Consider the following 23,624-nt stretch of genomic DNA (forward strand, 5'->3'; position numbering starts at 1 on the left):
CAGGAGGTTCCTTTACAGCGCAGACAGATGCGGCTCCAGAGGCCCCTGCCTAAACACATCTCTCGTTTCCATACTCTGGAACAATGTTCATTAGGCTTCGAGTAAGTCGGCGCCAACGGTGCGCAGTTGGGGAGTTTAAGCCGCTCTCACACTGCTCATACGTCATAGAACCGACGCGGGCTGCAGACACGATTTCGCTGCGTTCACGCCTAAATCAGGTTTCAAGCGTGTGTGCTTCGTGCATATGTATGCTTTTAGCATGTCTAAAATGGGTTTTTATATGAGCAGTGTGACTGGACCCTCATATACAAGGAAGGCCTCAGAGGGTGTCTGCAGCGTCTCTTTCGTAAGATGTATAGGGAGTGGGACCGCCGGTTCAGAGTTAGACCTTGGCGGTATTTCCGGGAGAGCCACTGCAAGCGAATTGTGTTCTCTAGAAGTGGTATTTTATTTCCAAAGTTTGCAGAGAGAAGTCACGAAGAGAGAAATTCACAGAGCGTATAGTAAATCACAACATCCACGTGATCTAGTGCTTTTATTGTTTTTGCACCGAAGCAGAGATTAGAAATTAGATACCTTTGGATTTAAAAGCGCCCGTGCAGAAACCATAGTCGTAGTCCCTGATCTTCATCTCCACCTTCTCGTAGATGTACTTGTAGGACTCTTCGTTGTCTTTGATGTGCCAAGTAATACCGAGGACCTTTATTGGCGAAGGGGAGGTGAATTTACGTCCATTAAGGTTTGCCTCGTTGCATTCCTTGAACCACCAGCCACCACTTAGTCTTGCGGAGCACTTGTCTCTGTCGGGTGTCTGTGTCATGCTCTTCTTGATGGTGAACTTCTCTCCGTTGTGGTAGGACAACGCGTCGTAACCTGTGCATGCCAAATACCGGCGTGAATCAAGCAAGGTTATTGACCGCTCTCGCACTACATTATGCTCACAAGCGGCAAATATAAAATATGTTCTCTTAAAGGCAGACATGTATAAACGTTTTACTGCGCCAGTAGATGCAACATGCTTTCCTTCGCTTCCAAAGTGGCAAAGCTTCCAATTTTGCCTCAAAATTGGTTCAACACATCAATTGACACGACCGAACTAGTAGTCTAAATTACGAGTCTCATTAATTGTTTGTAGAGGTATCGAAATTTTAAAATTTGGTCTGAAAGGCTCTATAGCAACACTGACAACACTTAAACCGTGACGTGAAAATTATGACGCTAGTTGCAGCAGGCTACCGCCCGTTGCAAAGGTATACGACCGTTACCATCCATCCATTCATCCATTGCTGTTATATGGGGGCAGCACAGTTTGTTCCCGTTCGGTAATGTTGAATGAATTCTGCAAAAACTCACGCCGGCAAACAAAAAAAAATAAAACGCTTAAAGCAGTGTGTCGTTTTAGACTGTCTGCTCGACTTCCAAGTTATATGTGACATCGCATTGCTGGACATCGCATTGCGTGAAAATTTTAATGTTGGCTTTTGCACAACCGTCATTTGCTGGTCTTTCAATAGCCAATCTAAATTGAGAGATAATAAATAGCCTGCTCAGAAGACTAAACTCTGGTTATTCCGAAAAGGCGTTTAGTCTGGCTAGGTCAAAAACCACTTAAAGCGTCAATAATTTACGTCCAGAATCGAAGTGGAGCTTCGCTGTACCAGCCACTATGAATGTCTGTGGTTGAACGGAATGGCAAACACAATCTGGAAGGAATCAACAGCCAAGACTTAACATTATAGCAAAGGAGTGCCCAAACTGCGGCTCGCGACTCCCTGATAAGCCTGGTGCCCCCCCCCCCCCCTCCCCTTTTCTCCTCATGTGTCCCCGCATCAAAAAAAAAAAAGTTCTGCAATTTAAAAAAAAGAAAACCTCATTGTCTTGGCAGTCTTGTACTACTCTGCCTACATACAGTTGGACTGCTTTTTGACACACAGATATGTCCAGCGACCCTGTTTTTTTTTATTGTTCTAGAAAAAAAATCGAATACGAATAACGGGCGTCGGGGGCAGCGGCTGATTGCTTTAGCAACCGTAAAGCAAAAATGACTGCACGGTTTAGTATTGCAAAGGGGTTGAAGAAAGGTACTGCTGCCTGGTGTTATTGGTTGTAGTCGACTATTATAATTGGCCCCTTTCGAAAGGGCTGTTTTCTCGATATCATCATCATCATCAATGTTTATTCACGTAAAGATGTGCAAAGAAATGTCTGATTAGTCATCTGGATCCATAGCCTAGATGGCTAGTAATGGATCCATTAAAAAAACATTCACATTTAAAACAATCCTATAGGCATTCACACAATCTATACATAGCTGTTTTCTGTTAAAAGTAGCCCCCGTTTCTTTTTCTTTTTTTTGCAGCTCTCTGAACTTTTGCAGTGTTGTCTGCATCTCTATCCCCATGTCACTCTGGCCACCTGTGTCATAGCACACTTTTTTTTACGATTTCACAAAAGGTAGAATATGCCTGCGTGTTTCACGGAACAACGGCGAAATTGTTCATGCGAAACTGCGTGTGACACAGAAGAGTTTGATGACGTACTGGTCTCTTTAAAGGGTGCACCCAAAATAATTATTAACGTCTGTGATAACCAGGTTCCTAATTATTTTTAGGTAATTAAATTTCAAACTATCAAATTTAAACATTGCTTCAATTAGAGAATTGCTAAGCATCGTCTGAAATCACAAAATCAGCCCGCTTAAAGAGCTAGATAGCACGCGCAGATTTTACCGCCTTTCAAAAACACACAGTTTGGACTCGTTTCCAGTTTTCGGTTTCCTGTCGGCAGAGCCGAAGAAGTCCTGCTCACAGCGGACAAAGCGCTCACTAACAAATGGAATCGCACATTCTTGGCATGATATGTTGAAAGAGGCAAGCCGGCAAAACCGATACCTACCGTCAGGACCCTCGTATTCGCCGATGGTCAGCTTGTACTTCTCCTCTTTGGAGCCAACATGAAATTTGTGATAGAGCACAACTGTCGGTTTTTTTTCTCCTGTTCTTGTCAGTTCGATTCTGAGAGATTGTTGGTTGTTCGGAAAACTTGTAAGTGCATGAAGATTTTTGTTGCCTTTAGCGGAAGGTAAAAATGCGTTTAGAATTAAAACATGAACGCCATCTCCAAAGTTAAGACTGAGTCATAAATTCTCCATGACGTGAGGCTTCACTCCTAACATGAGCTGCAGGAATGAGCATTGCGCTGACTAAAACCATAGGTGAAAGCGACCTAACGATAGTAAATTCAGAACATGAAATTCATAGAAGAGATAGCGATTCACATTTTTCGTTTCGCAATACTATCTAATCACATGGTTTAATAACATAGGGTAAAATAGTTTATTATTATAATTGTTTTCAGGAGCAAGCTGAAATGCTGGCAAAATACCATTACTTGTGAGAGCTTGTTTCGAATGGTGAGTATCAGTGCTAATCGCAAAGCAAATAAATACATATAGGCTACGTCACCTGAGGGTTCCTTTATTGACTGGTTTTATTTTACGGGTGGACCAAAATTAATATTCTTACTACAGGTGTTTTTTGTTTAACGCGAAAATGTGTTTTTTGTGTGTCTTTTCTTGTTTTGGTTTGAGGAAGATTTTAAAAGGAGATTTAACCTCACTCGCAGAAGTGCGTGGCGCACTGTGCATGTAGACCCACTAAAGTTTCCGGGAAAGTTTACCATGTGACGTGACGTTGCCACGTGACGTGATGCCAAGGTGTCACGTGACACGAGCGACGCCAGCTGTTTATAGGTGGCGCCATTCGTTTATCGAAATAGCGGGTATAGTGAGGGTCGGAGATACGTGATGGGTGTACCAGTTGCTGGGCCTGTCTCCTGGTGTGCTGGCTTCACTGAGCTACACGAATTATTCCCGCTTCTACGAGGAAGCTGGAGTAGTACGCAAGCAGGTCAAACTTTCCCCCCAAAACAACAAATATGTTTAGCGTAATATTGACTCCTTGATTCAGTTCTTTTTTTTTTTTTTTAAGAATGAAGCAAAGCAGAAATCAAATTTATAAAGCAGGCGAGCTCGTTAAGGTTACACTTGACTCTAAACCGGAGACGAACAGACGACAAGGGGACAGACACACACGTCTCAAAGCTCATCACTTTGCTTCAGTCAGGAAGATTGAGACGTGTGTGTTTGTCCCCTTGTCCGTTTGTCTTCGGTTTAGTATCGTGTGTACCCAAACTAACTTCTGTTTTGGAGTCAACGCATCTGTATAGACGTTTATGTCGGTTTCACTCCTGCCGACACATGTGCCTCACAACGTAGTTAGTAAGTTAAATAAAAATTTCAGGCACTAAAAGATGTGATTTTGAGAGCCATGTTCCATTCGATGGGTTAAACGGGTAGATTATTCTTGAAATTAAATGCTCGTACGCTACTTAGGAGACACATCAAGTTTCGCTATTTTTAGAGCTCTAATTCTACTAAAAACACAGTTTGACGTTTCGTCATTTAGATTATGAAAGTGGGAATCTATCTAGATTCTATCTGGATTTCATGTTTTCAAAAATTATTTGCTTGGCATCACGCTGCGGACACTTGACTACTTTATGGCCACCTTTCGGGCACGGCAACTACGCCGCTTGCTTTTCAAGCACTGTGACAGGTGAGGCCGTCCTAGAGGTATAGGACGACATCTAGGATGACCGCAAGGACGACGCCAAGGTAATGGCACAAGCAGGGTCGCCCGTTGAGCGACGCAAGACACTGAATTGTATTTTTATTGGTTTATATGATGCTTTTTTGCTGAATGGATCAAGTAAGGTTTTCGCCTTAAAGCATGCTTTACGAATGCCGTTATTAAATATTCTAAAAATGTCGTTTACAAAGCTTCCAAATTTCAATTTCTGAGCTATCGGAAAATTGCGACCATAGCTCTATGCAAGACATCTTGAAGTGGTCACCGACCACCACTCTTTGTTCTGGCTTGCTTCCCTCAAGGACCTAACCGTACTTCTCGGGCAATGGGCGCTAAACCTTCAGGAGTATGATTTTAATATCGTCTATAAAGGTGGTCATAAACATCAAGACGCTGGTGGCCTCTCTCGATGTCCACTTCTCCTTAACTCTACTACATTTGCTCCTTACAAAGACACCAGATATTCAATAGCTCCTATTTCCCGTGAGGCTTTACCTTCCGAGCGGCGTGCAAATCCGTGGATAAATCAGATAACAGCTTCCTCTTGAATGGCAGAAATCCGCCCAAAAATGAACGCTTTATCATACAACTCAACAGTTTTCCAGTATTGATAGGATTCTGATGTTAGCCTGAGACTGAGGCAGGAAAAGAGGAATTTTCAAAGTAGAAGAAAAAGGAACAGTCGAGGATACGTCTCTATCCTCGACTCGAATAGAGACGTATCCTCGACTGTTCCTTTTTCTTCTACTTTGAAAATTCCTCTTTTCCTGCCTCAGACTCAGGCTAACATCAGAATGGTTAATTTCCACCAGCTCGCCTGCGCACTCACTACAATATCATTGATAGGATGTTGTTTGGTCGAAGTTATGATCCACGAGGCAAGCGTTTGTACGTTTCTTGTCATATCTCAACATTTCCGACAATAAATATTACAACATTTACAAGACGACCCCACTGCCGGCCATCTCAGATTACGATTGAAAAGGTTTACTCCGATTTAACATAACAAATTAATAACAAAAGGTACAGACGTTCCGCCACCTATGCAGGTGGCATCTTCAGTGTACACTGACGCAAATGAGGTGAGGTCGACCAGTCTACTTATCACATACGTCCCCGTAAACGTCCGGCAGGGGGCCACGGTTGGTGTTGCACACCGATGCGTCACGGCGAATGAACCAGGACTCGACGGATTTTCTTTGCCCCCACCTTTGTTCTCGGGCCAGCGTCGTCGCATTGTCCAGGTCGAAACTGTGTCCTGTCGTCCAGCAGTGTTCGACAAGTTCCGTCTTGGACCGCGTGGCATGGGTGGCCTTGGCAACGTCCCTTATGTGTTCATTCAATCTCGTTGCCCTCTTTCTGCCCGTTTCGCCGGTGTAGGTCGCGTCACACTCCCCGCACTGCACTTTGTATACGACCCCACTCTGACGGTCTGCAGAGGTGCGGTCCTTCGGTTTCGGGAACACATTCGCCAAGGTATAATCTGGTTTAAAAACAGTTTGTACGCTTAGCGGGCGCAAAGCTCTCCGAGTAGCATCTGACACGCCCTGGACATAGGGAATAGATACAATAGACGTTGCCCGCATCGTGACTCACTCCCCCTTCCCGTCTGCATTCGCCTCTGGGTATCGTTAATAAACGTCCTGGGATAATGGCGCCGCTCTAACGCACCAACCGCATTTTCTACCCCTTGCAACCGTAGCTGCTTGTTAGAGCACACTGCATCACAACGTGATAAAAAGGTTCTTACAACGGACCGTTTGTGTTCGGTCGGGTGATGCGAATCAAAGGACAAACATTTTCCGGTGTCACACTGCTTACGGTACACCGTCGTTTCCACACTGCCATTACTGGCTCGGCGTACCAGCACATCCAAAAAAAGGCAACACATTATTTCTCTCTGTTTCGTACGTGAACTGAATGGCGTGGTGTACGCTGTTCAGCGCCACGTGGAAAGCATCCAGGTTAATTCTTTTCAAAATTACAAAAGTGTCATCTACGTACCTACAATACATTTTCACCGGAAAGGGTACTGAGTTTAGCACCCGTGTTTCGACGTGCTCCATCATTAAGTTTGCTACGGTAACAGAAATAGGACTTCCCATAGGGCACCCTTCGATTTGATGGTAAATCGTGTTGGCGAAACTGAAGTACGTTTGATTCAAGCAAAACCCCTACGGCCGCACGCTCGCACGGAACTTCAGCACAACTGCCTGAAAGCCAGAATACAGGATAACCAGCAACAAATACAGCAAGTAAGACGTCGTGTGTACGCGGCGGAAACCTGTCTCCGCTCTAGGCTTTGTCCCAATGATGTCCACGACATCATCAGGGCGCGCAAACAAGCTGAAGATTTGGAAAGAGGCAAGTGCACCGAAGTCCATCGCCAGAAGTTGTTCCGGTTGTTACCTTGCCATCGGCCAGAACAGGATAGTTTAGAAGCAGTGCTTAACTTTTCCTCGAAACGTCTATCGGACAACCACATGAGCTTATTGTCGAAGGGCCTGAATTTCGCAATCGCCCCACGGAAAGTGCCATCATCAACTTCCGGCGGCTAGGCACGACATACACTCTTCTCCTCACGGTAGAAGGCCCTACGATCCCGAGGTACGCCATATTTTCCTCCAGCGTCTACAAGCTTTACCCTCCGAAACCACTGAACAAGCTATGTCTTTACTGCTTTAGCCTGCAACATCGCTCAGATGTGTGCCCAAACCGAACTGAATATGTGTGCTGCGCCAATTGCTGCCAAAAGTTTCCACCCTCCCAGAACCCGTCCGAGACCCCCCACGAGTGTGACACCAAGTGCATAAACTCTCAGGGTGAACACGCTGCCACAGACCCTCGATGCCCTCGCGGAACAGAAATTAACAATAACGCGGGGCGGAGAGCTGAACCACGCCGATTACAGCCACCCCGGCCACCCCCCCCCCCCCCCCAGCGTGACTCATTGACAGACTGGCCGGACCTGCCCACAAGCAATCGCTACGCACTGCTGGCATCTCACCATCGGAGCAGAAGCAGGAGTCGGAGCTTCAGTCGCAATCGCAGCCAGAGCAGGACCAGCGGTGTGCAAGACAGGCATACCCCCAAGAAAAAGATACCACCACTTTTAAAACCTAAAGTTACGTTCGCCGAAGCCATGAATCTATCCTGGGAAAAACCAGCCGCCCGGGTGGCGTCGGCACCATTCCGGCGTACCCGCAACAACTCTCAAGAATCAGTAACGGAGACCCCAATATTTGAAACTTTGCGGAAGGAATGGCCACCCCTGTCGGTCATCGAATCTCATTCGTCGCAGTCAACAGCGACAGATCCTGTGAGTGGTCCGGCTCTCCCACCTCTCAACCCAATACCCACTCCCTCCCACCCACCCACCTCCATCTCTTCTCTACTCTGAAACTTTCACCGCCCAGCTCAAACAGATAATCCAGCAAACAGTAGAGCAGACTCTTGAACGCATAATCAGGGAGCAGCTTACACATGTCATAAGCACAACACTTGCCCCTTACACTCAACAATTTGAGGCACTTCAAAGTCGTATACAGGCCCTAGAAGAGAAGGCGCAACCACACAAAAGCCCCGAGATACATCCCGTAGAACACCAGAATGACAACTAACCCTACACAAGCGACACCACCTCAGCACACAACAGTACCACAGACACTCATAATCTGGCAATGGAACTGCAGAGGCTTGCGTCGAAAGAAGGAGCTCTTGCTACAACACATGATTATCACGGCGACTGAGCCCGATATCATCGTACGCCAGGAAACTAAGGGAATTTTCCCAATACGTGGCTACAACCACTTTGTGGAACCAAGTATCCATCAAAAGCAAAGAGGCACAATCGTACCCAACATCCTAACCATGACAACCACATACGTGAGAAAATCCATTCCAACCATCCAAATAGAGACGGCACACATCAATACCCACACCGCGGAGCTCGTTGCCACATGGTCAGACATCGGTCAACACACGCTAGATTTTGTCAACTGTTACTGGATTCCAAATCAACAGGACTTCACCGTGGCACAACTGAGATCTATATATGCCAGGCCCAGCAGGCAGCGTTCCACACTTCTGTTGGGGGACTTTAACAGCCACCACGTCGCATGGGGATATACTCAAACAACTTCACTAGGCCGTAAATTAGACAACCTCACAAGCAATCGGCACTTCACGCTACTGAACGATACTACCCAAGCTACAAGAATTTGCACGGCAGAAGAACAAGATACAATACCCGATCTCACGTGGATCAGGAGCCATCTCCCGGCGACATGGGAAAACACCCAAGATTCTCTGGGAAGTGACCATTATATCCTGGAGATCCAAATGCAACTGCGTAAGAAACGCGGAGCACCGAGTGCCAAGTACAACCGGACAAAAATCGTGAACTGGCCCAAAGCCCGCAGGGAACTTGAGGACTGCAATGATCCCGTCGACGACCCGGAGGAATGGACGCGACTTATCCACACTACTATCCAGAAACATACGAAGACGATATGCAAAACTGAAGACCACCCCCATGTCGACAACTATCTTCTAGCCCTTTGGACTAAACGACGATGCTTAGTCCAACGTTGGAAAAAGAACAAGCATAACCAAAACATACAGCTAAGAAAGTCAACAATACGCAGAGCATTTAGCAATGCAATATTGGAACCAATTATGTGACGAAATGAACGGGCAACTGCATACCGCAAGGGTGTGGCACATGTTTCGAGCATTGCTTGGCCAACCGAAGCCACGACACGCCCTGCAACGCTACCGGCTACAAACAGGCTGTACGATGAAAGATTTGATCAAGAAGATCCGGGACACTTTCTATCCTGCTTTTGACCCACAGCCCATCGACATTCCAGCTGCGAATACTTCAGAGGACACGGGCATAAACTCTTCATTTACCCAAGCGGAACTTCAAATGGCCCTACAGCTGCTACGGCGCAACACTGCCCCGGGACCTGACAAAATCAAATATGGCATCCTACGCAATCTACCGGGCAACCACCAAACAGAACTTCTAAAGATCTTGAACCAAGTATGGGAGACTGGCCAAATACCGCTTGCATGGAAGGAAGCGCATGCAACCATGCTGCTCAAGCCGGGAAAAACGCTCAACAACCCAGGGAACTTACGCCCCATCTCCATGACGTCATGCGGAGGCAAACTCATGAAAAAAATGGTCCTCACAAGACTAGAATGGCATCTCGAGAACACGGATCAACTGGCTCACACTCTCATAGGCTTTCGGAAACACGTCAGTACCCAGGACGTGGCCCTGATGATACACGAAGAAGTCTATGCTACACCCAGCGCGGTACAACTCCGGACCATAGTAGGGGTAGATATCAAAAAGGCCTTCGACAACGTTCTTCACAACGCCATCTTACAAAATTTGGCAGAGACTACCCCCGGATCGCGAATGCTTCATTACGTCAAAAATTTTCTCTCTGACAGAACTATCCGCATTCTGGGGCCGGACAACCAACCATCCGATGCGTTTCCAGTACATCGCGGGACACCCCAGGTTGCGGTACTCTCGCCGACGCTCTTTAATCTCGCAATGAAGAACCTTCCTAACAAGCTCAATCAGGTCTCAAACCTTCGCCATGCTATCTACGCGGACGACATCACTCTCTGGTGTACCAAAGGAAACGCCGGGGAGCAAGAATCGACCGTGCAAGAGGGCCTCGACATCATTTCAGCACATGCACGAAGTATTGGCCTACATTGCTCCCCGGAGAAATCCGAATGCGTTGTAGTCCTCAACTCCTACCACAAGATGGCTGAATCCACCAGAAACCTCATCAAGCTACATCTTGACGGACTTGACATCCCACGGAGACGTGTCATAAAAATTCTAGGTTTTTATTGGCAACAAGATGGAGGCAGTACAGAATGGATGAAGCGCACTACGCAGCAGGTACACCAGATCGTACACATGATAAACAGAATCACTAAGCGCAAGTCGGGCCTTAAAGAATACGAAATCGGCAAAATCATGGAGGCAACTATTTACTCGAGAATCATGTCCGCATACCCCTACATTCGCCTCAATAAAACGCAGCAGAAGAAACTCGAAGCCATGGTACCTAGATGCGAGCGAGTACAGCTCGGAGTCCCACCGTATGCCAAAAACACAGATATTGAAGCAGCCGCGATGCAAAACACGCTAGACGAAAAGACTACCACCCATAATGAAGCTCAACACCATCGATTAACAATGTCTACTCAAGGCCGGGCCATTCTACGAGATCTGGGATACGACATTAAGCACCTACCAGACATTCCGCCAGTACCCCCGCCCTGGGATTCTATCCCGAACATAAAGGTTTTACCTGTACCCAAGAATATGAATGTGGACAGTTACCCAGGCAGACGACAAGCACGTGCTAACCATCTAGTCACGCCTGACAACGACACCTACTATGTGGACGCCGCACATACTTCAGAGAAGATCACCACAGCTGTTGTGGGACCGAGGAACGAGATTATCCGCAGTCACGCAGCAGTACCTTCTCCTATCGACGCCGAGATACAGGCCATTACAGAAGCCGCTTGCCTACATACACACAACACTGACACCATCACAATACGCACAGATTGTCAGGGAGCGCTACGAGCTTTCACACAAAACATACTCCCAGATCACACTCGCACAACACTCACTAAATACATGCACAAACATCCTACGCCTCATGTCCTCCTCTAGTGGATCCCGGGTCACAGGGGATAGAGGGCAATGAACGAGCTCATGCCCTAGCTCGCGACCATTTAACACCGAGCAACCCACTAGGTGGCCAGAGACCTACTGTCCCAGAGAGGCCAGAGCCGAACACCGGAAACAACGCCGCTCCCGGCTCAAAGAAGCCAAAGTTAACAGGCTTCTTCTTCCTTCACCATCCCACACACACACTAGAGAGGACGCAGCCCTAATCCGTGTGGCACAGACACTTACGCTACCCGACGACGCCATACAGCACCACATTGAAAACAGGTCGGGCAAACCGGCGTGTCAGGTATGCGGCGGTTACCCCAACGCCTTACACACTTACTGGGAATGTCCTAGAGCCCTTTCTTTCCCCCACATTCTTACCCGATCTCACATCCCACCTTCCATCCCCTATTCCTGGGAGAGCTGGACCGTTCCACCCCAGGAACTCCGCCCGACCCTGTGGCCATTGCTGGCGGTCCACATCAAACACATAAGAGGATCCTGTCAACCGGACCCAGCACCACAGCCAGGGGTCCAGCCAGGCTCCTTAGGTAGCGACGACTCGGGCTAAGAGTATGTTTTAGAATAAAGTATTTCTCTCTCTCTCTTAAAGATGACCTACAGATGCAGCAGCACTGGCATCAAGTTTTAATATGGTGGCCCCCTTCGGAGCGCCGTAAATTGTGAGGAGGGTGCATGGGAAGTGGCGGCACCTTCCCCCCTCCCCCCTCCAACCCCCGGCCCCTCCCCCCTCCCCTTCTCCTCGAGTCACGCATGTGCGCGCCCGCTGGCTGGGAGCAGGCCCTACTTGAACCAAGGGGAACGGATCTGATTCACTCATCACCTCGCGGTTCCAGTCAGTTGCGTCTCACTGGGTCCTCCTGGTTACACCCAGAACTGCGCGGTACCAGATCGGATTCGCGCGGATCTGAACTGTCCACAAGTTTAGAACCGCGCTGCTCCGCGCGGATTCAAACTGGAACCACTCCGATCCGACATTTTCGTCCGGGAAAGCTCTCGTTCTCAACGCCCTCACCAAGGAAATAAAAAAAAATTACGAAACGTATTGCTACATATTACAACGAACTAGATTTCAGCAGTGTCCTTTGAGTGGTCCACTCATAATGTCATGCTTAAAACGAGGAAAGCTCTTGCGTGTACAGTGTCATCAATTTTCTTTTGTGTATGCTGTATGCGACCGAGACCACCGGGACGCGGGGACGCCGGCGTCCCCGCGTCCCGGTGGTCCCGGTGGCAACGACGGCGGTGGCGGAAGATATAACTCGGCCGCAACGCATGGCACCGCCATGTTGTAAAAGATTAACTTCGCACCGGTCCAAAGCGAAGATTTTGGGCTCAAACCACGGCTCTCGCAAAGTTCTGAAACGTCACGTTGACGTCAGCGACAACTTCGACAAATGAGGTTCCTAATTACTTTTTTTTTACACCAACTTTGAAGGAATTTGGAGCGTCAACAGGTAGCCTAGGGACAATCTACAAAGCATTAAGTTGAGCTTGGCGTGGGTATGTAGGGAGAAACGGGCCCTACGTCATCGGCGCAGCCGTTCAATCAGCGAGCCTCGATAAGTTGGCTACATTCTGCCGATTTTGGAGAAAAGAGCGTTGTAATGATTGAGACCTCGCTCGGTGCGACGTCAGCGTCGCGAGAGTCCAATTAGCGTATTCCGCAAACTTCGGGCCCAACTTTGTGTTCGACAGGTTTAGCGACCCCGGAGATAAGAAGTTAAAGTTGACGTTTAGTTTTTATGCAACGTGAGGTCGGTCTGCCAGGATGGGGCGACACTGGTCTATACTGTAAATGAGCAATTTTGCCAGTGCAGTACAACTGCTAACCTGAGCTCTTTAACATGCTCACGCAGTAGTGATACACGACCAGACGCCGGTACGATGCTCATCCAGATTGGAACGGCAGGGGTGGGGCTCGAACCTAGGTCCCCTGGGTTCTGCAGCGCGAGCTTTCGCTCCACGCGCATCGAGCCGGGTGTGCGCTTTAGCCCACTCGGCCTTTATTGGAGAGAGAGGGGCTTTAGGCACTTGATGCTGTTGTCGCCATCTCATCGAACTTATTGAAAATAAGTCTGGCCTGTCAAGTTTATTTACACAAATACGCAAATGTTACACTGTTAGCAAGTACCGAGTATTTAGCGAATATTTGGGGTGAAAAACACGCAAGTTACACAAATTACCATAAATATACACGTTGAGTAACGGATCATTCGTTCAAAAATCATGCGAGGTTGTAAAAAACGTGTTTTGGTTCGGTCACACACGCATAGCCGTGTAGCCGACCTCGAAAACACGCATCACCCCCACGACGACCGCCGCACTGCCGGCTATCCAAGCACCGGAATGCTTGGGGACACACCTAGAAAGGACCGTTGAGACAAGTGCCGCCGAAAGAAACATGTCTCGGAGACAGATATGCACCGGAAACAATTACGCCATATCGCGGGACGTGGCGAACCCCGCGCTCAACGCGCTCGCTGCCATTCCTGCCATTGATTCTGGTCGATGGCAATGCGGCTTCCCTCTGTCGCCCATGTTTGTATTTATTTTAGGGGTCTTGATTATAGTTTCTTACATACGACAAATAAAATTATGGACCTAATTACTCGTTCTAAAAGTGAAAATGGATATAAAAAACGTGCCCTCGATCTGAACACGTGATATTGCAGTTGGTTTCGTTTTGGCTTCAACCCTTCAACTGCAAGCGAAGGTGCCGCCGCTTCTTATGCAATCTCCTCAGCATTTACGGCGCTCCGTGGTGGCCGCCGAATTAAAAATGTATACCAGTTGCTGCATCTGTAGGTCACGTTTAAGTTAGAGCTAACAGAGAACATCTGGCCACTGCGCAACACCGATGTACGCTGGAAGCTAGAGCCGGTTTGCTTTCGTTACTTTTGTTTGGTCGGTAAAAATATGGCAACAACGCACGTTTAGCTTGACCAGTGTTGCCAGGTCTACTGATTTATCAGTAGATCTACTGATTTCGTTCCGGGTCTACTGATTCACTGAAAAAGAAGAAAATCTACTAACTTTTTTTTAGTAAACATATTAAAAATATATTATATGGCCCCTTCAGTTCCCAGTATCGCCCATCAAAGGAAACTCATAATGTTCCAGAATTAAATACGAAGCACTGGCTAGATGGCCCAGAAGCCCGTCCTATTCGAGTGACGTAGCCATATATTCATCTATCTATTCACTCAGAGCAGGTTCGGCAGGTTCGACGGTGAAATCCGGGCGAGAGCCATATATGGAGAGAGTTTGGCTAGTCTATGATCTCGCCGTAACGTCCCTCTCCCGAGTGAGCCAATCAGCCCGCGGCGCAGAGCGAGAGGTGTTTGCGCATGCGCCTGAACTCTCGGCTGCTCCGATACTATCTACTAGAAAAGCTCCGACTTGAGCGGAGAGAGCCGCAATTTTGATTCATTCGTTCGGCGGAATGCATGGGATCGACATCCAAATTTCAGTTATTTTCTTTTATTTGGCAGGCTGTGGCAAGAAAATGATATAATTCTATTCCTCGGTGGCTTAAGAAGCTAACGAATGAAGTTTCTCCACGTTTGAACGCAAACTTTGGGTCAGGCGAAAAAGAAATAAGCCCGTAGCAGACGACGGGTAGCCTCAACAGTGCTCCGGACCAACAGCGTTGCTTCAAAAACCTTCCACAGCCCAGTAAGGAAAGATGGCAGCATGCAGAGGACTTCCATTGGATATGTTCGCGCGCACTTGCCGGAGCGTCTCGTTTCGGTTTCGTTTCAATAATAGCGACAGGTGAACGTCGCACTGTCGCCTTCATCTGTGATCCCAAAAGTGCCTCAGTCTCGCTTTTAAAGAATAATGCTCGAAATAGTCAATAATGACTAAAACAAAAACATTTATGGTGCCATTTTAATCTGTCCTTCATATAAAGTTACTCGAGAACTGGTCTTGTTTTTTTCTTTCATTTTTATTTGTGTTTATTACCATGTTATTTGTTACTCTATACTATTTCTTCGAAGTGTGTATTAATGGAGATAGCAAAACATGGCAAAACACATATTTCGTGGAATCTACTGATTTTTGTGCAAATCTACTGACTTTTTGGGGATCAATCTGCTGACTTTTTTTTTCTCCATCTGGCAACACTGAGCTTGACTCCGGTATTGTTTTGGTTCGTCAGGACGCTAGAAGCTCGTATGTTTGCAAGCACATGTAGCCAAGACGTGACCGGAGAGGTGCCCCTGTGATGTTCCCACAAGACGGAAAGTATCAATCGTAATCGTCGTGTGCGCTTTGAAAGCGAAGGGAGCCACAGGGCACACGAGTGCGCAACCACAAGCCAAGGTTCACGACAGCGCAGCGTTGACTTCGGCGATCTCGTCCTGTTTGGTGCAACATGGCGATGCGAAAAAGAGCTGAAACGTCCGTTGTGTGTGGTGCGGTGCTTGGAGGTAGAAACGCACACTGACACGGAGCGCAAATTGGTTGTTGCGAGGTGGAGGTGCAACGGGTTCAGTCCCGTTGTCGCCAGCTGATCCGGTCCAGGTGGTTCGGGACGACGCAACGAGCGTTTTTAAAAGTTAATCTTCCTTCGTTCCGTTTCAAACTGTGGAAGTATCCCGACACATACCGTGAGTAAGAAGCAGCGGGCGTTTTCAACAAAATTACGTCGTTTTCACTGAATAATGCAATCCGGATTGTTGTCCTAATTCTGACGTTTTTATGCTTCGTGTTGGACTGCGTTTGCACAGCGACGTACACCACTCGAGTAGATGATTCGGTCCTGCAACGAGTTTGTTGCGCCCATCATGCGGCGTGAATAAATTAGGGCAAGGTTTCCGACCTGCCCACAGATGCATGTACTGAGACCGTTTTTTATGTAGTGAACGTTGTGCTTTTTCTTTATTTTGGGAAGAGGCACTTGAGAGTTGAGAAATTGGAGAGCGAGCAAGCTTTCCCAACTTTGTCTCTTTCTCTCTGGCACTGCCCGGTTTTAGTTTCAGTAGGCATATATACTAGCAAGTACAAACTGCTCTAAAGCAGGTAAAAAACGGGAAGCTTAGGACGGTGCGGACTCAGTGTTTCGCACTTTTTGCAAGGTGTCGGAGTCAATGCTTTTGTGAGGTATGCGGAATATGCAAGCGATTTTGTTAGGCCCGTCGTTTGTCTCTCTGCAGCAAAACGAATAAGATGATCTACAAAGGCGCAATCACAATCCGAGATTTACGATAGCAGTGTGCTTGCTTCGGTGATCCGTGTAGTTGTATTTTACCCTGCTCTCTGCAACACCGTGTCATGACGAAGAGCTGGAACGGTCACGGTTTGTGCTGGCCTCCCGGTTAACAGAAACCCGCGTCGCCCGCATTGGCACCTAGTGCGCTTGGGCTGTTGATGCACAAGCCTTTCATCCGCGGCTTGTCGCCAGCTGATCCTGCTGCTCAACGGTAAGGAAGCGGCGAGAGTAACCTCTGAAGTGAATGTAATCCTCGTTCATTCAGTTATCCGGTGTCAAAGTGTGGCAGATGTCCAACGTGTACTGAGGTCGGGAACTGCGAGCGTTTTGCCTTTTTTTTATAACCGAAACCGGACCAACGAAATAAGTGCCTTGCGTACTTTAAAATGACGGAAGCAATAAGTTTCAACAGGTCGAGTACGTCACCGGGGATGTAGGCAAGACGGTACACACTGTTTAAACGCTTGCATTATCCACGAGTGGTACCAGGAAAGCGACGTCAACAGAGAAGGAGCTCGCAATTCAGCATAATGCAGTGCTACGGGCCCGTGTACCTTCAAAGTTCGGGGTGGTGGCAGTATAAAAAAAACGACGCATCAGCGCCACACCAGTGATCACAAATAACACCGGTCACAAACTCCTGAGCCCCACCGCTCCACTCGACACCGACACGACATACGACAATAGACTGCATCAAAACGTCCCAGAAGTAAAGGCGTCTGCTCCCGTACTGCAACTAGCGGAAGTGAAGTGTTGGGCACAAAAATATATAAAAAATGATTTGCGCAAGGATCATTTTCGTTTATTATTGTATACGTAATGACAAAATCCCAATAATTAGTTTTCCTATCTGATTCAAGCTAGTCGGAGTGCTCATAACACTGGACAAGCAAAAAAAAAAAAATTTGAACTTTTTCATGACCGGTTCAACGGACTAACATTATAGATTTTGCCTCCATACTTTTTAAATGCAAACAGTTCTAACACACGGCTGTCCGTTTCGCCGTGTTTTGTGTCTTCTTTATAAATATGTAATTGTCAGCGACCAAAGAGCTCACCCGCACATGTCAAGCTTATATGCGCCGCGGGGAGAAATGAATACTGAGTAGGAAGTGTCGGGCGTAGTGTCGGTTGTTGTGTTCGTGTTCATGTCGGTGCTGTGTAGTACGTGGTACTGGTGTTGCTTGCGTTGTATGTAGGGTTGCTGTCTGGTCGTGGTCGTTCGCAGTGTGTTAACAGACTCGTCTTTTTCTTTTAAATATAGACTGCTAGAAATGTCGATAGGTGGCGCAAGTTACCGCCCAATTCTAAATAGTATGCTCAAGTTATTTATCTATGTAAGTTCGGCACTTGTTTTTTGTGTTTTTTTTTTTTTTTTGTCTAGCGGTTTTGTTGAAGCTACCGACGCCGCCGACGACGCACGTACAGTCGGCCGCAAAATTTTGCGGGACATGGGAGCGCCAGCCAAACTGCATTGCCGCGCCGTCTCGTGGCCCGCTGCCTGGTGTCAAGACCCGCGCATTGCGCATGCGCAGTCTTTCATACTAGGAGGCTTGTCCTGTTCCCTGGCTTCCGTCCGACGCGCTCCCGATTACTGCGACCGGCGCAAGGTGCCGCTTCGCAACCGCTATGCATAGAGTTCCTGTATATGCTACCTTCGGTAGCATTCCAGCGAAATGTTATCTGGGCTTCTAAACTCGTCATGCACAAAGTTGGGGCCGAAGTTGACGGAGCGCACCGATGGGCTCATCACGACGATGACTTCGCGCTTTTTGCGCCGACGTCCAATGGGCGCGCTCCGCGAACTTTGGGCTCATACTTTGTGTTTGACGAGTTTAGGGCCCTTAGAAAGTGCACCGCGACGCGAAGAGGGTTCAAGCGAGCTTGGCTGCCCGTCGCGCCGGCTGAAGCAGACTCGCTGCACAGCGGTTGCGAAGCGGCATCTTGCGCCGGTCGCAGTAATCGGGAGCGCGTCGGACGGAAGCCAGTGAACAGGACAATCCTCCTAGTATGAAAGGCCGCGCATGCGCAATGCGCTGGTCTTGACACCAGGCAGCAGGCCACGAGACGGCGCGGCAAGGCAGTTTGGCTGGCGCTCCCATGTCCCGCAAAATTTTGCGGCCGACTGTACGTACTGTACCTTTGCACGTAGCTACGTCCGCCGCTTGGAGACTGTTTACTGTGCGTAAAAGACATCGAACGAGAACTAACGCGCCCTGTGTGCTTTCCATTCGGCTGAAAGGCGCGCGGCTCCCTGGGCTCGTCTCTCGCCCGTTCTCGGCCGCTGGCCGCCATGTTTCTTAAGGAACACGCTCGAAACGTGTTTTGTGGAAGGCAGACACGGTGTAGCGTGTTACATTTACACAGCACCTCATGTGTAGACGAATAACGCAGATGGCTCCGTGTAAAACGTACACGTTTCGACACGTCCACTATGGGACAACGGTTTACACGTGTGGGCGTGTTAATTTTGCTAACAGTGTACAATATATAGCCTTCTCACCTATTGAAAATTCCATCAAGCTACGTAATTTGGGACACTGACTGCCAGTCAGCAGCGTTGGTGGAACGTGATGGAGCATCAGACGTCATCTGATGGTCCATCAGATGACGTCTGACTGCCACTGCCAAGGGAATTTCATCAACAAGGGCAGCATTTATATAAGAGTAAAGCTATACGCACTCATAAATATCGCCAAATGCCTCGGCAGAGCCCGGGCAGGATCGACAGGTTGGAGCGAGCGGGCAAACAAAACGAGTCGAGAGCGATCGTTCATGGAAGCTCGGCGAACCCTCTATGGGCGAAGCGAAGTGCGAAGTGTCGTGTTCGACGCTTCGGCGGGCTTCTGATCAAGGTTGTCGGTCGGTTGCGTGTCACATCTCTAACGTCAGCGGTTTTATGGGCTCACGTCCCGAAATCGTTTTCTCGTGCATAGATTACTTTTCGTATTCATAGATTTGACGAAATAGTGGTATCCGAACGAACTTTACGTCCTTTGACCGTACTTCTGTCTGCACGTCAAAGCTTTCTGACGTACTGTCAGAGACAATCGATGTACAGTCAGAATCACCACCAGGACATCCTGATGGCATTTCGCGGCGGCCAACTGCCACCAGGAAACCATCAAAAGCCGACAAGCGGGGTCTGACTGGAGTTTGACTGTCGGTCAGAGTAACTTGTTGCCCAATCAGACATGCTTGACGTACAGTCAGGCACAGTCAGCGGTCCACTAGAAAACATTGACTGCCAAACAGCGTTACACTGATGGATTTTTCCTTCGGGTCACCATGGTCTTAAAACTAAGGTTCGAGAAACCTCTAGTATCCCGAAGGAAAAATCCATCAATGTAACCCTGTTCGGCAGTCAATGTTTTCTCGTGGACCGCTGACTGTACCTGACAGTACGTCAAACATGTCTGATTGGCCATCAAGTTACTCTGACCGACAGTCAAACTCCAGTCAGACCCCGCTTGTCGGCTTTCTGATGGTTTCCTGGTGGCAGTCGGCCGCCGCGAAATGCCATCAGGATATCTTGGTGGTGATTGTGACTGTACATCGATTGTCTCTGACTGTACGTCAGAGAGCTTTGACGTGCAGACAGAAGTACGGTCAAAGGACGTAAAGTTCGTTCGGATACCACTATTTTGTCAAATCTATGAATACGAAAAGTAATCTATGCACGAGAAAACGATTTTGGGACGTGAGCCCATAAAACCGCTGACGTTAGAGATATGACACGCAACCGACCGACAACCTTGATCAGAAGCCCGCCGAAGCACCGAACACGACACTTCGCACTTCGCTTCGCCTATAGAGGCTTCGCCGAGCTTTCATGAACGATCGCTCTCGACTCGTTTTGTTTGCCCGCTCGCTCCAACCTGTCGATCCTGCCCGGGCTCTACCATGTCTTATGTTTTAGTAGAATTTCTACTCGACAAGACCCAGCCTGTTGTGAGTTCCGACGATGTAAGGGACTTTAGCGGTGTAGCTGAGGGCGACAGGGTGTACCAGGTCTACTGGGCCGGTGATGCGCGAACAAAAGGATCGTTCTACGACGCGAAAGTAGTCTACATGGCAGGTGAGTAGAACTGAAGTACGGCGAGTGATGGACGAGTGCTTTGCATAACATGCTGACGGCTTAACTGCATTTGCAGGCAAAGCATTTCGTATAAAAAGAATAGTCAAATCGAATTTCTCTAGCGGAGGGGTAGCATAGCGGTTAAGGTTTCCGGTTTGTATGCATGTGGTCGCGGGATCAATGCGCGGTGGTGCTGCTTTTTTTTTTTTTCTCGAACATTTTGTTTTATCGAGGCATTTGGCGATATTTATGAGTGCGTATAGCTTTACTCTTATATAAATGCTGCCCTTGTTGATGAAATTCCCTTGGCAGTGGCAGTCAGACGTCATCTGATGGACCATCAGATGACGTCTGATGGTCCATCACGTTCCACCAACGCTGCTGACTGGCAGTCAGTGTCCCAAATTACGTAGCTTGATGGAATTTTCAATAGGGGTCTTCGTAATGAACCTCCGAAAGAATCAACACTCTCGTGCATTCCTGGAACCCAGGTTTGTGTAGCGAAATTCGCCCATTTAGTGACGAGCGGGTGATCCTACTTAAGGGTGAACGGAGTATAGCGTGATCGCTAGAGCGCTTCGTGTTCCTACCTCGAGAGGGCGAGCAAGGAGCTGGAGTAACGAGTCCAAATGCCCGCATGAGCGTTTACACCTGCGAATGCCAGTCGCGCAACACACTAGTGACACGTGACAAGCGAGAACCGACGTTCACACGGCAGGCGATCGGCGAGCCGCTTCCGTGAGTTGCTCCTCGGGAACTCTCGGGAGCCGCCGTCGATACCGCCCTGTCCACTACAACTCCCCTATCCGCAACTTCCTATGACAGTGCGCCCTGGAGCCTGTGAAAATGGCCGTCATTTGGATGATCATCGTAGAAGAGCAGCACATCATCAGTCTGCGACGTCTAAGTAAGTCTAGTTTTGCTATATACGAGCAGTATTAGAGGCTCCCTAGTGAAAAAGCCATTTGTATGAGAAATTCCTTGTGTCCAATAACATATAAGAACCATATAAATCATATGTAGAGCATATAAGAACCATATAAGAACTGTATAAGATATATAAGTACTATACAAGAACCATATAAGAAACTTCTCAGAAGTTTCTTTAACGGATCTTATATTATTAATATTATCATTATTGTTATTACTATTATTATTATTTAATCATAATTATCTCATATATTTCTTGTATGTTCTCATATAATCTTATTTGATCCTAGACGTTTAATGGACATAGAAATCTTTAACATATAATATTTTTTTTACTAGGGGTAGAAAATTATTATTATTAAGGGATCCTGTCCAAATGTCAGGTCATGTTATTGATACGGGATCTTGATAAGGCACATGGAACCCATACCCACACAGGGGAGCCTGTATAAATATACCCGTTCCTTAACCACATAAAGGATCTTGTATAGGTATACAGGGCCCACATACCTCCTAAAGGATCCTGCAGACAGGGTGTCGAACCGGAACCGAACCGAACCAAAAACCGGAACAGAACCGTTATTTTAAGCCGAACCGGAACTGAACCGAACCGAAATCTTCGCCGCCATCTTGCAACTGAACCGGAACCGAACCAAAAAAAATATAACTGTAACCGGTTCAAAACGGTTCAAGGTAATATTTCTTTTTTTTTTCTTTTTTGTTAGTATCACAAAATGGACATGTGGGAATAAAAAATTGGCGGCTGTATTTTTATCTATGGATCAAATCGTCATATACAGAATTGAAAAGTATGGTAAGTTGTGGGTTTTCATGGCAATATGATTAACCATGTGTCACGTTGTCACGTGACATCATGGTGTCAATACATGTTGTCACGTGACCTCGTGACGTCACGTGACTCACTGCGTCAACTCGATTTAATTTGAGGAAGTCACTAAATGTATTAACATTGTTGACAGCATGACGTAACATGACACCACAATTTCGCACAGAGAGTCACGTGACACCGTGACGTAAGCGATTTACATAACCCCTGGTCGAGTGCTCGGGTTCATGACAATGAGCACCGCCAAACATTCGGGTAACGGCTCATGTCAATTACATATGATAATAGCCCAACTCTAACAGTATCTCAAGCTCAGCGCAAGCTTTTGCTTTCGAAACCCTAGCCGCCTAGAACATGACTGTGATGAACACTGGCGGTATCAGATCACGTGGCCGCTTGTTTATAGTGCGAGTTGAGGAGATATCGAGAGCTGGTCTCTTTCCTTTATTTTTTCTGCATCTGCTATTAGGGGGAAACTAATCGATGTTTCCGCAAGCTATCAACGTTAGGGGTTATTTCTTAACACTATTTATTGAAAGTACAAGAAAAATTGTTGCAAGACCCATTTTACATTATTGAGCACCCAAATATTTTTTCGTTGTTGCTGAACTGCATCCAAAAGATGTCTCTGAGAATAGAAGTACTGAAATTACTAAATGCGACTTATTAATATGACGTTACATAGAACTACATGTGTGTACGGGAGGAGTACTAAAAAAAAAGATATTTTAGTGACCTCAGACAGACAGCCGAACGTCGGCGGTCGCTGTAAGTCTCACACGAGCGTCGTTCTCAAGGTATTGCCCAAGTTTAGACTCCCTCTGTACTTTGCTTAAAGGAGCTATAAAAATATTTCTATACATCACTAAATACTATTCAGGATCACTCCCGAACGTTAATAACTGCTTGAACTTGGCTTTGCTCTTTTTTGTAGGCAATGGCAGTCGCCAAAAAATTCGAGAAATATGAGCATCGTTCATCCCCTCAACTCGGAGCCAAAAGCGGCCATGTGGCCTGGTGCCTATCTTATGCCGCCAACGTTAATCATACCCCCGCGCTTGGGTTTTAAACGAACAAAACGCGTGCTTAGCTCCAGGCATTGTTAAAGTTCGGCTATTCTCATCACCGCACTGGTTGGACACGAACCACTACCCAAG

General features: G+C 47.4%; 1 protein-coding gene across 1 annotated transcript in view; it reads right to left on the reverse strand.

The window, feature by feature from the left end:
- Positions 1–568: 568 nt before the first annotated feature.
- The window catches only part of LOC115320305 (ficolin-1-like), a 76,401-nt gene continuing 53,345 nt past the window's right edge, over positions 569–23,624 (reverse strand). The window contains exons 4-6 of the mRNA XM_040217300.1: positions 2,896–3,069; positions 2,086–2,091; positions 569–873 (exon numbers count right to left, since the gene is read on the reverse strand). Coding sequence (XP_040073234.1) covers positions 569–873; positions 2,086–2,091; positions 2,896–3,069 — 485 coding nt within the window. The remainder of the gene's footprint in view (positions 874–2,085; positions 2,092–2,895; positions 3,070–23,624) is intronic.

Source organism: Ixodes scapularis, unplaced genomic scaffold (genome assembly GCF_016920785.2).
Source record: "Ixodes scapularis isolate PalLabHiFi unplaced genomic scaffold, ASM1692078v2 PGA_scaffold13__105_contigs__length_92229423, whole genome shotgun sequence".
Taxonomy (NCBI): Eukaryota; Metazoa; Arthropoda; class Arachnida; order Ixodida; family Ixodidae; genus Ixodes; species Ixodes scapularis.